Source organism: Canis lupus, chromosome 19 (genome assembly GCF_011100685.1).
Source record: "Canis lupus familiaris isolate Mischka breed German Shepherd chromosome 19, alternate assembly UU_Cfam_GSD_1.0, whole genome shotgun sequence".
Taxonomy (NCBI): Eukaryota; Metazoa; Chordata; class Mammalia; order Carnivora; family Canidae; genus Canis; species Canis lupus.
In genome coordinates, this window is record NC_049240.1 from 30,091,739 (window position 1) to 30,104,165 (window position 12,427).

General features: G+C 36.6%; 1 protein-coding gene across 17 annotated transcripts in view; it reads left to right on the forward strand.

The window, feature by feature from the left end:
* Nucleotides 1-12,427, forward strand: part of CLASP1 (cytoplasmic linker associated protein 1) — a 267,247-nt gene that overhangs the window by 114,233 nt on the left and 140,587 nt on the right. For all 17 annotated transcript variants that reach the window (XM_038564898.1, XM_038564899.1, XM_038564902.1 and 14 more), the window contains exon 8: nucleotides 1,298-1,365. In XM_038564898.1, the coding sequence (XP_038420826.1) occupies nucleotides 1,298-1,365 (68 nt within the window). The remainder of the gene's footprint in view (nucleotides 1-1,297; nucleotides 1,366-12,427) is intronic.

Below are 12,427 nucleotides of genomic sequence, written 5' to 3' on the forward strand. Positions count from 1 at the left end.
CTTTGCTGATGTGTACTTTGGCTCCCCCATTACTTAGAATGTGACATTCTAAGTAGAAAAGAATGAAATAGGAGCTTTAGAAGTTAAGAACTTCACACACTCACCATCTGGCCAGCTCAGGGCTGGACTCAGTGAATGAACTATGAATGAATGAAGGCCAGTAGAAACCTAGTTTCCATAGTGAGGGCAGGAACAGGATTCATGCAGTGATGTCACGCTCCTGCATGACAGTGTTTGGTGCTTATGGAACACCAAAAAGTATCTAGTTCCCATCCCTGTCCTGAAGGAGAGTCCATTCTAGTTTTGCAGAAAAAACAACATGTTTGAACTGATTAGAGCTTGTATGACAGGAGAGTTTGTAAGCAAGTGGTAAAATTTCTTGTCCAGTCCCTGAAATGGGACAAACTTATGTTTGAATGCAGAAGTACATTGCTTTGTACTTTCAGCCTTTACACTTATTCCAATGTATCTGTGTTTTGCTTGAGAAAGCCTGGTTTATTCTTGAATTCTTCCACTAGGCAAATTAGCACCCCTCTGCCTCAACCTACCCCCAACTTCTCGCTCATTTATGGGTGTCACTAGGATGGAATATTTTGACTGGTTAAGAAGTTTTATTTCAATTTAATTGTCAAGGTGACATTGATCCATTAATAGGAAATGTCATGTAGGTTTTTTTCAGTTAACGATTATCTAGTCACAGTGTTTCTAGATATCAAATTAGTCTAGTGTTTCTAGAGAAATTATAGCATTTTTGAATTAAGCATAAGTCACAGAGAGCCTTTATATTGTAGTGTCAATACATTTTGAAAATCTTTATTCTAAGCAATCAATAGTCTGTGCTTAGAAATAGGAGAAACATGCTTTTCATAATGTATACATGTTGTCTAGAGCTGTCAGTACATTTAATATAATGTCTGAGAGCACGTGCTCTGGATTCTTACTCTCAGGGCTGCCATCTCCACCCTAAGTCACTCTGTTACCCTAAGTAAGTTACTTGGTCTTGATTTTCTCATCTGTAAAATGGAGAAGACCATAATCTCTTATATGGCTGTCATAAGGATTAATTGAGGTCTTTCAGAGAGAGCCATAAGTCAGTGCTTGATCTATAATAAGTGCCCGATTATTGTTGGGTGTTTTAATGTTATTAATGTAGTTATTGTTTTTGTTATTAGGTGGGTTTGTATCATTGATTTTTTTTCTTTTTAGAGTGTGACTCAACTTCACATTAGTGTTTTAATATAATTGTATATGTGATAGTTAACTGTTTCTATATATACATGTATTTTTTTTCATACAGGTTGAATGTAATTTTTACAAAATTTGATGAAGTCCAAAAATCTGGAAACATGATACAATCAGCAAACGGTGAGTAGAAAAAGCAGTCGTTCTATTTTTGCTTCTTCAGTTTTAGGTCAGTAATAACTTATGCTCTTTCTGAACAGCTGAATTTGATATCTTGAACAGTTTCTAGGTCCAAAGATTTAACTTCATTTACCCACTTTCCCAGGCCAAAAACTGTGGGGTTGTCATTGGCTTTCTTTTGTACCCCACATTGAATTCATGAGCTAATCTTGTTGGCTTTCTTTTAAAAGTATGTCCGGAATCCTGGGGATTCTGACTGTAGCTGCTGCTTTGGCTCTTCTCCTAGTGCAAGTCCTTGTGGTCTTTTATCTGTGCTCTTGCAGTGGCCTCCTGACCAGTGTCCTTGCTGTTAGTCTCCCCAAACACCTACAGGCTGTTTGTCACAGCAATCAGAGTAATCCCTATATTTTTATTATTTTTAATTAAATTTTTTTTTAAGTAGTCTCTACGCCCACCGTGGAACTTGAACTCATGACCCTGGGATTGAGTCGCATGTTCTGTCATCTGAGCCAGCTAGGTACCCCCTAGACGAATCCTTTTAGAATGTAATGTGCTGTTAATATTCTGCTCAGAATCCTCCAGAAGTTTTTTGTCACATAGAGACTGCAGTTTAGTGGTTCATCATGGCCCACCAGGCCTGCACATGAGCCGATGCTGACCACCATTCTGATGTCACCTGATGCTCTTCCCCAAAGTTCTTTGCGCTCCAGTCCTATTGATCACCTTGCTAATTTTGAACATTCCAAGTTTCTCCTGCTTCAGGGCCTTTGTGCTTATGACTCTTTTTCTGCTTGAAACCTTTGTCTCCTGGGTATCTCTATGGCCCTTCTCATTCTATCCACATCTCGGCTATAGACACACTTCATTACCCAGGCCAGCTGGTATAGCACAAACAATGTTCTAAGGGAACTCTGTGCCTTCATTCTGTTCAGTGTTCCTTCTTTTATCCTGATGCCTCAAAAGGTCCCTGGTATGTGGTACAGGTATGCAGTAAATATTGTTGAATAAACAAGCAGAATAATAATTGAGACTTGAATTGTGACTTCAGGTTTCTGGTACTTATATTCCTTTTACTACACATTGTGATGATGTTTGAGGACAAGTGGATATTTCTTCTGATTCCAGAAGAGGAAGAGAAGACAAGTGAATTTTGTGTATGAGTGTGTATGAGTGAAGTCCTTGCAAAGCAGTTGCCACCAACAACATTTTTAACTTTGGGATACCTCATTCATTGCATCATAGCAATTTCTGAATTGCTAGGGATCTTAGATCACAGCATTGCTGTCAAAGTTTGAATATCTTGAGGTTGTAAAAAAAAAAGTCGGTCACTTTGGGGAAAGTCACTTCTAGTACATAAGGGTTGAACCAGGAACAAGATCCAGGTCTTTTAAGTCCTGCTCTGCTCTGTACCTACCATTTTCAGTATTACTGAATTTGTCTTTGCATAGTATGTTTCTTAAAAAATGCTTAAGGAGTTCTAAACATGCTTTATTAATCCCTCTTATTTCTCTTTCATATGTTTATAAAAACATAACAATATTAAAAGGCTAAAAAAATACTTAACTATAATTCTGCTATCACCAATTAATCAGTGTTCATTTTTTCATATTTACTTACAATTCATTTTTCTGTAACTGTATAATTTATATATAATTTTATCATGGCATAATTTCTGTACATTGCCCCCTACTTTTTTGTTTTTTAAATATTTTATTTTTAAGCAATCTCTGTACCCAACATGGGACTTGAACTTACAACCCTGACATCGAGTCACATACTCTAGTGACTGAGCCAGGCAGGCGCCCTGTGCTTGTATATATTCTTTTATATGTGCTTTAATAGGGTATCAATGATAGAGGTAGGACCAGAACTCTGGCCATGGAGTTATGCTCCAGTGATGAGTGGTGTTGATGGTGTGCATGGGCAGAGCTACCCAGCTAGTCAGTTGCTAGATAAATGCTTTAAAGTTCTGGGTAAAGAGGTAGTGGTGTTGGCTGAAAACTTGAGTTTGTGCTTTATAGTCCATGTTATAAATTATAACTGAAACAGAATCTCATTATAATGCTGGCACTGAGGAGAAGATCCACACCTATGCTGGAGGCCTTGCCCAGGAGAGCGCATGTATATTCTCTTGAGTTTTAATGAACATGACACATGATTTAATCAAGGCTACTAAAATCCTGTGGCATTGGGTGTGTTGCAGCAGCATTTTATTCTACACCTCCCTGTGTAAATATTGCCCCTGTATCTCCATATATGTACATGGTAAAGGGATAGGATTGGGAAGGAAGATAGATTGTTTTTTTAGGCGTCTGTGTAAATAGCAGATGGTAAGGAAATCTTAAGACTTGTTGGAGGCCTTAAAACTTCAACTTTCTATACTACTATCTATAAGTAGTATGAGTTTTTAATTATTAGAACCAAAACAGAATCACCTAAAGGGATATATATATAATGATTTTAGAATTCTTAACCTGAATAAGTTTGGTCTCTTGATGGTAACTTTGAGAGACTTGTAAGATGTTAAGATGTTCAGTAACTGTCAGAAGCAAACCACCTGATTTCCTTCTTTGCTTGAGTCATTTGGATAGCATAGAGAAACCACAGTTGGAACATAATAAATCCCTCCTCTAATTTTTGTTTTTTTGGTCCACTGACTCCTAGTATAACCAGTTTTTGAACTCCTCTGCACCATTGATTGCTCTACTTCTCAACTCTCTACCCTCTGCTGTCTCTAGTGTGCTGCTTATATAGGTAGACTGTGACCATTCTGAATTTTTCCTGTTCTTAGAGTTTTTATAGATACCGTGGCATTATCTGCATAGATAAGTCATCTGCAAATAGGAGTAGTTTTATCTCTTTCAGATTTGTATACTTTGTATTTTTTTCCCTTGCCTTATTGTACTGGCTAAAATTTCCTCCTCTATGTAAAGTACAAGTGGTGAAAGTAGACATCCTTACCTGGTTCCCAGTCTTAGGTCTTTTATAACAAAGTGTGATGTTAATTGTAGCTTTTTTGTAGGTGTTCTTTGGCAAGATGAGACGTAGTTCTCATCTATTCCTATTTATGTAAGTTTTTATTAGAAGTGAGTGTTGGATTATTTTTGGGGGAAATCATCAGCATATTTTATTTTTTAAAGATTTTATTTATTTATTTATTCATAAATAAATGAGAGAGAGAGAGAGGGAGGCAGAGACACAGGCAGAGGGGGAAGCAGTCTCCATGCAGGGAGCCTGATGTGGGACTTGATCCTGGGACTCCAGGATCACACCCTGGGCCGAAGGCAGGCACTAAACCACTGAGCCACCCAGGGATCCCCCTCATCAGCATATTTTAAATATTGAGATAAACCTATACCAAAAATTTACTTTTTAAAAGTATATACTGTTTGTGTGTGTGTGTGTGTATTCACAAAATTGTGCAATTATCTAATTTCAGAATATTTTTATCACCCCCAAGAATACCTATGACCATTCACACTCCTTAATTCCTTCTCCTCCCAGTCCCTCACAACCTACTTTCTGTCTCGAGGGATTTGCCTATTCAGGACATTTTATATAAATGCAGTCATACAACATATGGCTTTTTATGTATTGCTTCTTTTACTTAATATTGTTTTCTGGATTCACTCATGGGGATAGCATGTATCAGTACTTCATTCCTTTTTATGGCTGAATAATATTTCACTGTTGTATAGATATACCACCTTATGTTTATCCATTCACCAGTTGATGGACATTTGGGTTGTTTTTACTTTTTGACTGTTGTGAACAATGCTACCATGAATATTTATTTGCCTGAAAGTTTTTATGTGAGATGTTTTCATTTCTCTTATGTATATACCTTGCAGTGCAATAGTTGGCTCATGTGGTAACTCTGTGCTTTTAACATTTTTGCCTAACTGGCACATTATTTTCCAAGTAGCTGCACCATTTTACATTCTCATCATCAACGTATGAGAATCATAATTTATTCATATTTAAGCCAATACTTGTTATTGTCTGTCTCTTTGATTATAGGTGTCTAGAGGGTGTGAAGTGTTGTCATTATGGTTTTGATTTGTGTGTTTCCCTAATGATGCTGACCATTTTTTCATGTGCCTGTTGACCATTTGTACATCTTTGGAAAAATCTCTATTGAAGTCCTTTGTCCTTTTTATTAAGGGTTGTTCATATTTTTATTTTTTTTTAATTGAAGTATGGTTGATGCAGCGATACACTAGTTTCAGGTCCACAGCATAGTAATTTCACAACTCCATATATTAATGCTATACTCAACACAAGTATAGCCACCATCTGTCACCATACAGTGCTTTTTATAGTATTATAGACTATACTCCTTATGCTGTACCTTTCATCCCTGTGACTTACTCATTCCATTACTGGGAGCCTGTACCTTCCATTCCCCGTCACCCATTTTGGCCATTTTCCCACCCTGCTCCTCTGGTAACCATCAGTTTGTCTTCTGTATTTATGAGTCTGTTTCTTTTTGTTTCTGTGTTCATTCGTTTGATTTTTTTTTAGATTCCACATGTAAGTAAAATCATATAGTGTCTGTCTTTCTGTCTGACTTGTTTCACTTAGCATAATACCCTTAAAGTTCATTTATGTTGTTACAGATGGCAAGATCTCATTCTTTTTTATGGCTGAGTATTATTCTGTTGTGTGTATGAGGATACACAGAAACACATACACCCCTCCCCATCTTCTTTATATATTCATCTGTCGATGGACACTTGGGTTGCTTTCATATCTTGGCTATTATATATTTTTTTAAAATGTTTTTAATTTATTTATGATAGTCACACAGAGAGAGAGAGAGAGAGGCAGAGACACAGGCAGAGGGAGAAGCAGGCTCTATGCACCGGGAGCCCGACGTGGGACTCGATCCCAAGTCTCCAGGATCGTGCCCTGGGCCAAAGGCAGGCGCTAAACCGCTGCGCCACCCAGGAATCCCACATATCTTGGCTATTATAAATAATGCTACAATAAACATAGGGGTGCATGTATCTTTTTGAATTAGTGTTTTTGTTTTGTTTCAGTGAATAGTAGTAGAATTGCCAGGATCATATGGTATTTCTAATTTTTTTGAGGAGCCTTCATATTTTCCACAGTGGCTGCACAAGTTTTACATTCCCATCAATAGTACACAAGGGTTCCTTTTTCTCTGCATCCTTGCCAGCACTTGTTATTTCTTATCTTTTTGATTGTAGCTATATGATGACAGGTGTAAGGTAATATATAATTATAGTTTTGATACGTGTTTCCCTGATGATTTGTGATGTCGAGCCACCTTCTCATGTGTCTCTTGACCATCTATATATCTTTGGGAAAATGCCTGTTCAGGTTCACTATCCATATTTTAATTAGGTTGTTTAGGTGGTTTTGGTATTTGGTTGTATAAGTTCTCTATATATGTTGGATATTAACTCTGTATTGGATAAAGCATTTGCAGATATCTTTTCCAATTCAGTAGATTGCTTTTTTGTTTTGTCAGTGGTTTCCTTTGTTGTGTGGAAGTTTTCTATTTGATGTAGTCCTGATAGTTTATTTTTGCTTTTGTTTCTCTTTCCTGAGGAGACATAATCTATAAAAATGTTGCTAAGGTTGATGTCTAAAAATTACTGCCGGTGTTTTCTTTTATGAGTTTTATAGTTTTCAGGTCTCACATTTAGGTCCTTAATCCATTTTGAGTTTATTTTTGTGTATAGTGTAAGAAAGTGGTTCAGTTTTATTCTTTTGCATGTAGCTGTCCTGTTTTCCCAACACCATTTGTTTATTTTGTAGTTTCAAGTTTTTATTTAAATTCCAGTTAGTGAACATACAGTGTAATATTAGTTTCAAGAACAACACTGTTTATTGAAAAGACAGTCTTTTCCGAATTACAGTTTTGCTTCCTTTGTCATAGGTTAATTAACTATATAAACATTGGTTTATTTCTAGGCTCTCTATTCTGTTCCATTGATCTATAGGTCACTTTTTGTGCTGGTACTGTACTGTGTTGACTATCATATCTTTGTAGTATATCTTGAAATCTGGAATTGTGATACCTCCAGTTTTGTTCTGATTTTTCCTGATTGCTTTGGCTGTTTAGAGTCTTTAGTTGCTCCATACAAATTTTAGGATTAATCTAATTTTGTGAAAAATGCTATTGGTATTTTGACAGGGGTTGCATTGAATCTATAGATTTCTTTGGGTAATATGGATACCTTAACAATATTAATTCTTCTAATCCAGGAGCATGGTATATTTTCATTTGTTTGTATCATCTTTGGTTTTTATTATCAGGGTTTTACAGTTTTCAGAGTACAGGTCCTCACCTTCATAAGTGCATTCCTAGGTATATTTTTCTTTTCGGTGCAATTGTAAATTGAACGGTTTTCTCAATTTCGTTTTCTACTGTGTTTTTGGTATTTAGAAGTGCCACAGATTTTTGTATACAAATTTTGTGTCCTGCAAACTTTACTGCATTCATTTATAAGTTCTAATAGTTTTTTGGGGGATAGTCTTTAGAGTTTTCTATCTGTAGTATCATGTCTGCAAAAAGTGACAGCTTACCTTTTCCTTACCATTTTGGATGTCTTTTATTTCTTTTTCTTGTCTGATGGCTGCCCAAAAGCCCATTTTTATTTTATTTTATTTTTATTTTTATTTTTATTTTTATTTTTATTTTTATTTTTATTTTTATTTTTATTATTTTTAAAGATTTTATTTATTTATTCATAGAGACCCAGAAAGAGACAGAATGAGAGAGAGGCAGAGACACAGGCAGAGGGAGAAGCAGGCTCCATGCAGGAAGCTCGATGTGGGACTCAATCCCGGGACTCCAGGATCATGCCCTGAGCCTAAAGCAGGTGCTAAACTGCTGAGCCACCCAGGGATCCCCCTGCCCATTTTTAAATTGGTGTTTGTCTTTTTGCTGTTGAGCTATAAGAACTCTTTATATATTCTGGATATAAGACTCTTATTGGATATAGGATTTGTAAATATTTTTCTCTGTTCTCTGGGTTGTCTTTTATAGTTTTTTGGTATTTAAAAGTTTTTAATTTTTATGAAATTTGTCATTTTTTTGTTGCTACTTGTAAACAGTAACCCTCTTTTGAATAAGAAAAACTCGATTTGAGCTAAGTTCAAAGAAATTTAATGTAATAGCAGTACTCGGAGGGAAGAGAAGGGTTTCATTGTGGGTTCTATTAACATGTTCAAAATTAGGTTGTTCTAAGTTGTATAATTGAGTATGTTTATGTAAAACCCATGGACTTAATTTTTTTTAAAAGCAGAATTGTGACTAAAACAGTAATGGGAAAGCAGCTCTGAGTAGCAATTGGAGAGGAGAGTCCTATCTGTAATAGAACACTTCATCTTTGTAGGATTCTTTTTTGTTGCTAGGTTACCCAGAGGCCTTTCAGCTTTGAATGGCAAGAATATGGGAGTTAAAAATATGTTGTTTTATAGATGTTTTTCTTTTTTTCCATCTGCATATAATTAGCAAACCCCTTGAAGCAAAAATTACAGTTTTGCCTTCCATGGGTTTCAAAAAGCAAATTATTTTCTATGTAAGTCTTTTTCTTAATCATGCAGATGTGCTTATGCTCACAGGAGAATTGGATTTTCAGCATGAAAGAGCCAGTAATTATAGACTAGTCAGTGTCCTTTATCTGCGTCCACTTAATGATCTTTAATTAGATTTGATTGAAGTGAGGCCCAGGGACATTAATTTGGTTAAAAATGTGCATGCTTTTGAGTTTCTTGAGCAAAGCTAACATGTTTATGAGGAAAGAATGAAAGTATTATATTGGTTAAATCTCTGAAAGTTCCATAATAAACCTGTAGCTAATGAAAAAGACAAAATACTGATTGCTGACAAAACTATAAACTAGATAACAGATAATCATAAAATTATTGACTCTTACGCATATATCTAGAGCATCATTTTGCTGCCAAATGCATCCTGCCTTATGTTTCTCTACTAAAAAAAATGTGTAATTTGAAAAATGTTAGCTATCATTTCTAAGTTGTTGGAGATGAAAAGTACCTGTGCAAATCTGAAAGCGACTAGACCAATGTTGAATTATTAGGTAAGATTTGAATTGTTGCCCAGCGTAACTAGGACAAAACATTCATTTAAAGGTGAATTGAGTGTCTTCTTTGTTAAGAAGCCAAGCCGTTGTTATGTTGTGTAGCCTAAAATGAGTGATTGTGAATAAATGGATCAGGTGCTGGTAATTGGCTCCCATCCTCTCGCCTGCTTGTTTATTAGACTCTGTGTATTATAAGGTTTGGGGTTCTGGTTCAGTATCTTAGGAAAGTGTTTCCATAGTCACAGATCTAGGAATAATGTTATAAGGCTAGCAAGTACGCTGTGCTTTCATAAGGACAAGATCACCTAAAATAGCCTAGAAGAGACTGTTTCTGATACCAGTTTAAGTAGCTTAAGCTACAACGGACAGCTTCATCTTCTGTGTGGAAGTAAGGTTGCTTTTTGACATTATTCTTAATTAAGGTTTATGTTAGTAATGTTCTTCCCTGTTTTTTGCAGGAGAAAAATCAGGCAGTTGTTTAAAAAACAGTTTTTTAATACCAATTTTAAAGAAGGCTCTTTTACATGAGTAAAGTCAGATGGAGAAGGTTCACCTCCCACACAGTCCCTCTTTTAAAATAATTGCATATATATATATGTCCCTCTTTAGTGTATATACACACATATATATATATATAGTCCAGGCTTTTATTTTGGAAGAGGGTGGCAGTTGCCATTGGTGCAGATCACACTGAAGAAGTCCTGTGGGTGGGGAGTTGGCTGATGCTTAAGTTGCTGTGAGTAGGTATAGCTTTCAGAGCAGTGTTTGTATTGTACCAAGATCCCTGACAATCATGACTACTGGGAAAGGTAGGCTTTCTAATACATTTTGAAATGCATTTGTAATTATTGCCGATTTGCTAGGAAATAACACATTTAGGATATTTTATAGTTGCTTTGAAAACTAAAAATTGTGGATGAAGCTTAGGAAAAGAATTGCTATGAATATTTCCATGTGGGCAGGGAGAAAAACTGTAAAATGTACAGATGTATTAACATTAGTGTTGACCTTCAAGTTCTAGGAAGAAAGAGGAAGTAGGCACAAGAAGCCAGATTAGCTGTGTTTCATGCTTTACATTTTTGTCTGCCACCCTGGTATTCGCAGTGTGTAGGTTATGAAAATCAATTATTTGTGATTACAAGACCATTTGTTACTGAATATAAGCTGTCTTGAAAGGAATCTGCTGGCCAGAAATTTCCTAAGATTTTTCAACAGTGGATAGAGAAAAAGCATATAACCCGTATCAGTGCGGGGATGCTGCTTCTGTCTGAAGAATCACTGTTTAAGGTTTTTCCTTCCCTGTAAAGACTGGCATTTTAAAAATGCAGAAATGGAACTGAAAGACTACAAAACAGGAATTGTTTTGCTCAAATCTCCAGTCTTTGCACGGAGGTTTTACCCAGGTTTTGGTAGCACCGAAATGATTTTGAGAGAACTCCACAGGAACAGGTTTGTGTTTGAAGAAAGTGCAATTGATGTGATACAAACAACCTGTATGGCTGCCTTTCCTTCTGTGGGATGGTCTTCTTGGCTGGCTTTTAATTTGTTGTCTCTCTAAAGGATATTTCCAAACTCTTCAACTGAAACAGGTATTACATAGAGTAAAATTGTGCATGATAACAAGTGTTTATCTGCCTCAGCTGTGAGGAAACTGGCACATATCCAGCTCATTTGTTCTGTGTTTATTTTGTAGAGGATTGACAAGTGTATGTATGTATCTATCTTAAGCTAACTTTGGTTAAATTTGGTGCAAATGGTCATGTTGTAAGAAGCTGCATTTCTGTTTGTTATATTTTTAAATTGAGAATTTGAAGTATACAGTGCTGGTGTTCCTTTTGATTTCATACTTCATTATAGTACTCTGTATTCAGGTTAGCCACTGTGGGAGTTAAATAATTCATGTTCTGAAGTGACCTTCTTCCGATCCCTTCACTGGAGGATTTGAAAGTGTGTTTCTTCTAAGTGGCATTTGTCTTCTGTTGCTGTACTTTGGATTTTTTTTTTTTAAACAGGACAAAATAATTCAAGAGTTGACTGTGTCATGTTAAAGGCCATGGAGAAAGCCTGTGGATTGGAGTTTAAAATAGACTGTCCTTTCGCCTTGGTAATTCCTTTCAAGTTGCCTACCTCCTTAGTCACTGTTACCTGAAATGCAGCCTCGGAAGCATTGGTAACTTTTACCCTAGGGAACTGCAAATACAGTAGGAAACGAACATTACAAGCTGCTTCTTGGAGCAGTGGTTTGTTTGAATCTTCCACGATGAATAAAGGGCTCATTAACAATCTGCAAAATAAAATACCAGCCATTTTACCACAGTGGTATAGCGAGTATTTTAGTATTTTCAGAGCACTTTACTGAAGGTTTTTTAGTTGTTTCTATGATTTTCACAGCAGCTGCTTAAGGAGTAACAGGCAGGGTAGCTTTCCCACATGGACACATCAGGTTTCAGGTTTGCTATAATTGGCAAGGTGGCGAGGCAGAGAGCAGGGCACCGGGATTTTGCCTTCTTAGACTAGTCCTCCTCCTGGCAAGCTCAGTGTTTCCTCCCTGCCGTTAGGATAAACCGTTGGCTTTTTTTTTTTTCCTTTGCATCTCAAAATGTGCTACGTTCAGTAATTGTCTTAGGGAATAATTTAAAAATGAAAACATTCAAGGAGACATTAAGGACAGGCATTACAAGTTTTAAATGCCTCAGAAATGTGATGTTCCTAGTCAGTTGTTTGCCCTGCGAGAGGATGAGGGAGATAATTCTGGGAGATGAAATTATACTGTGAACATGATGATTTTGTTTCTAAAAGCACTTTGGGGGCAGCCCGGGTGGCTCAGTGGTTTAGTGCCATCTTCAGCCCAGGGCATGATCCTGGAGACCTGGGATCGAGTCCCACGTCGGGCTCCCTGCATGGAGCCTGCTTCTCCCTCTGCCTGTGTCTCTGCCTCTCTCTCTCCCTCTCTCTCTGTCTCTCATGAATAAATAAACAAAATC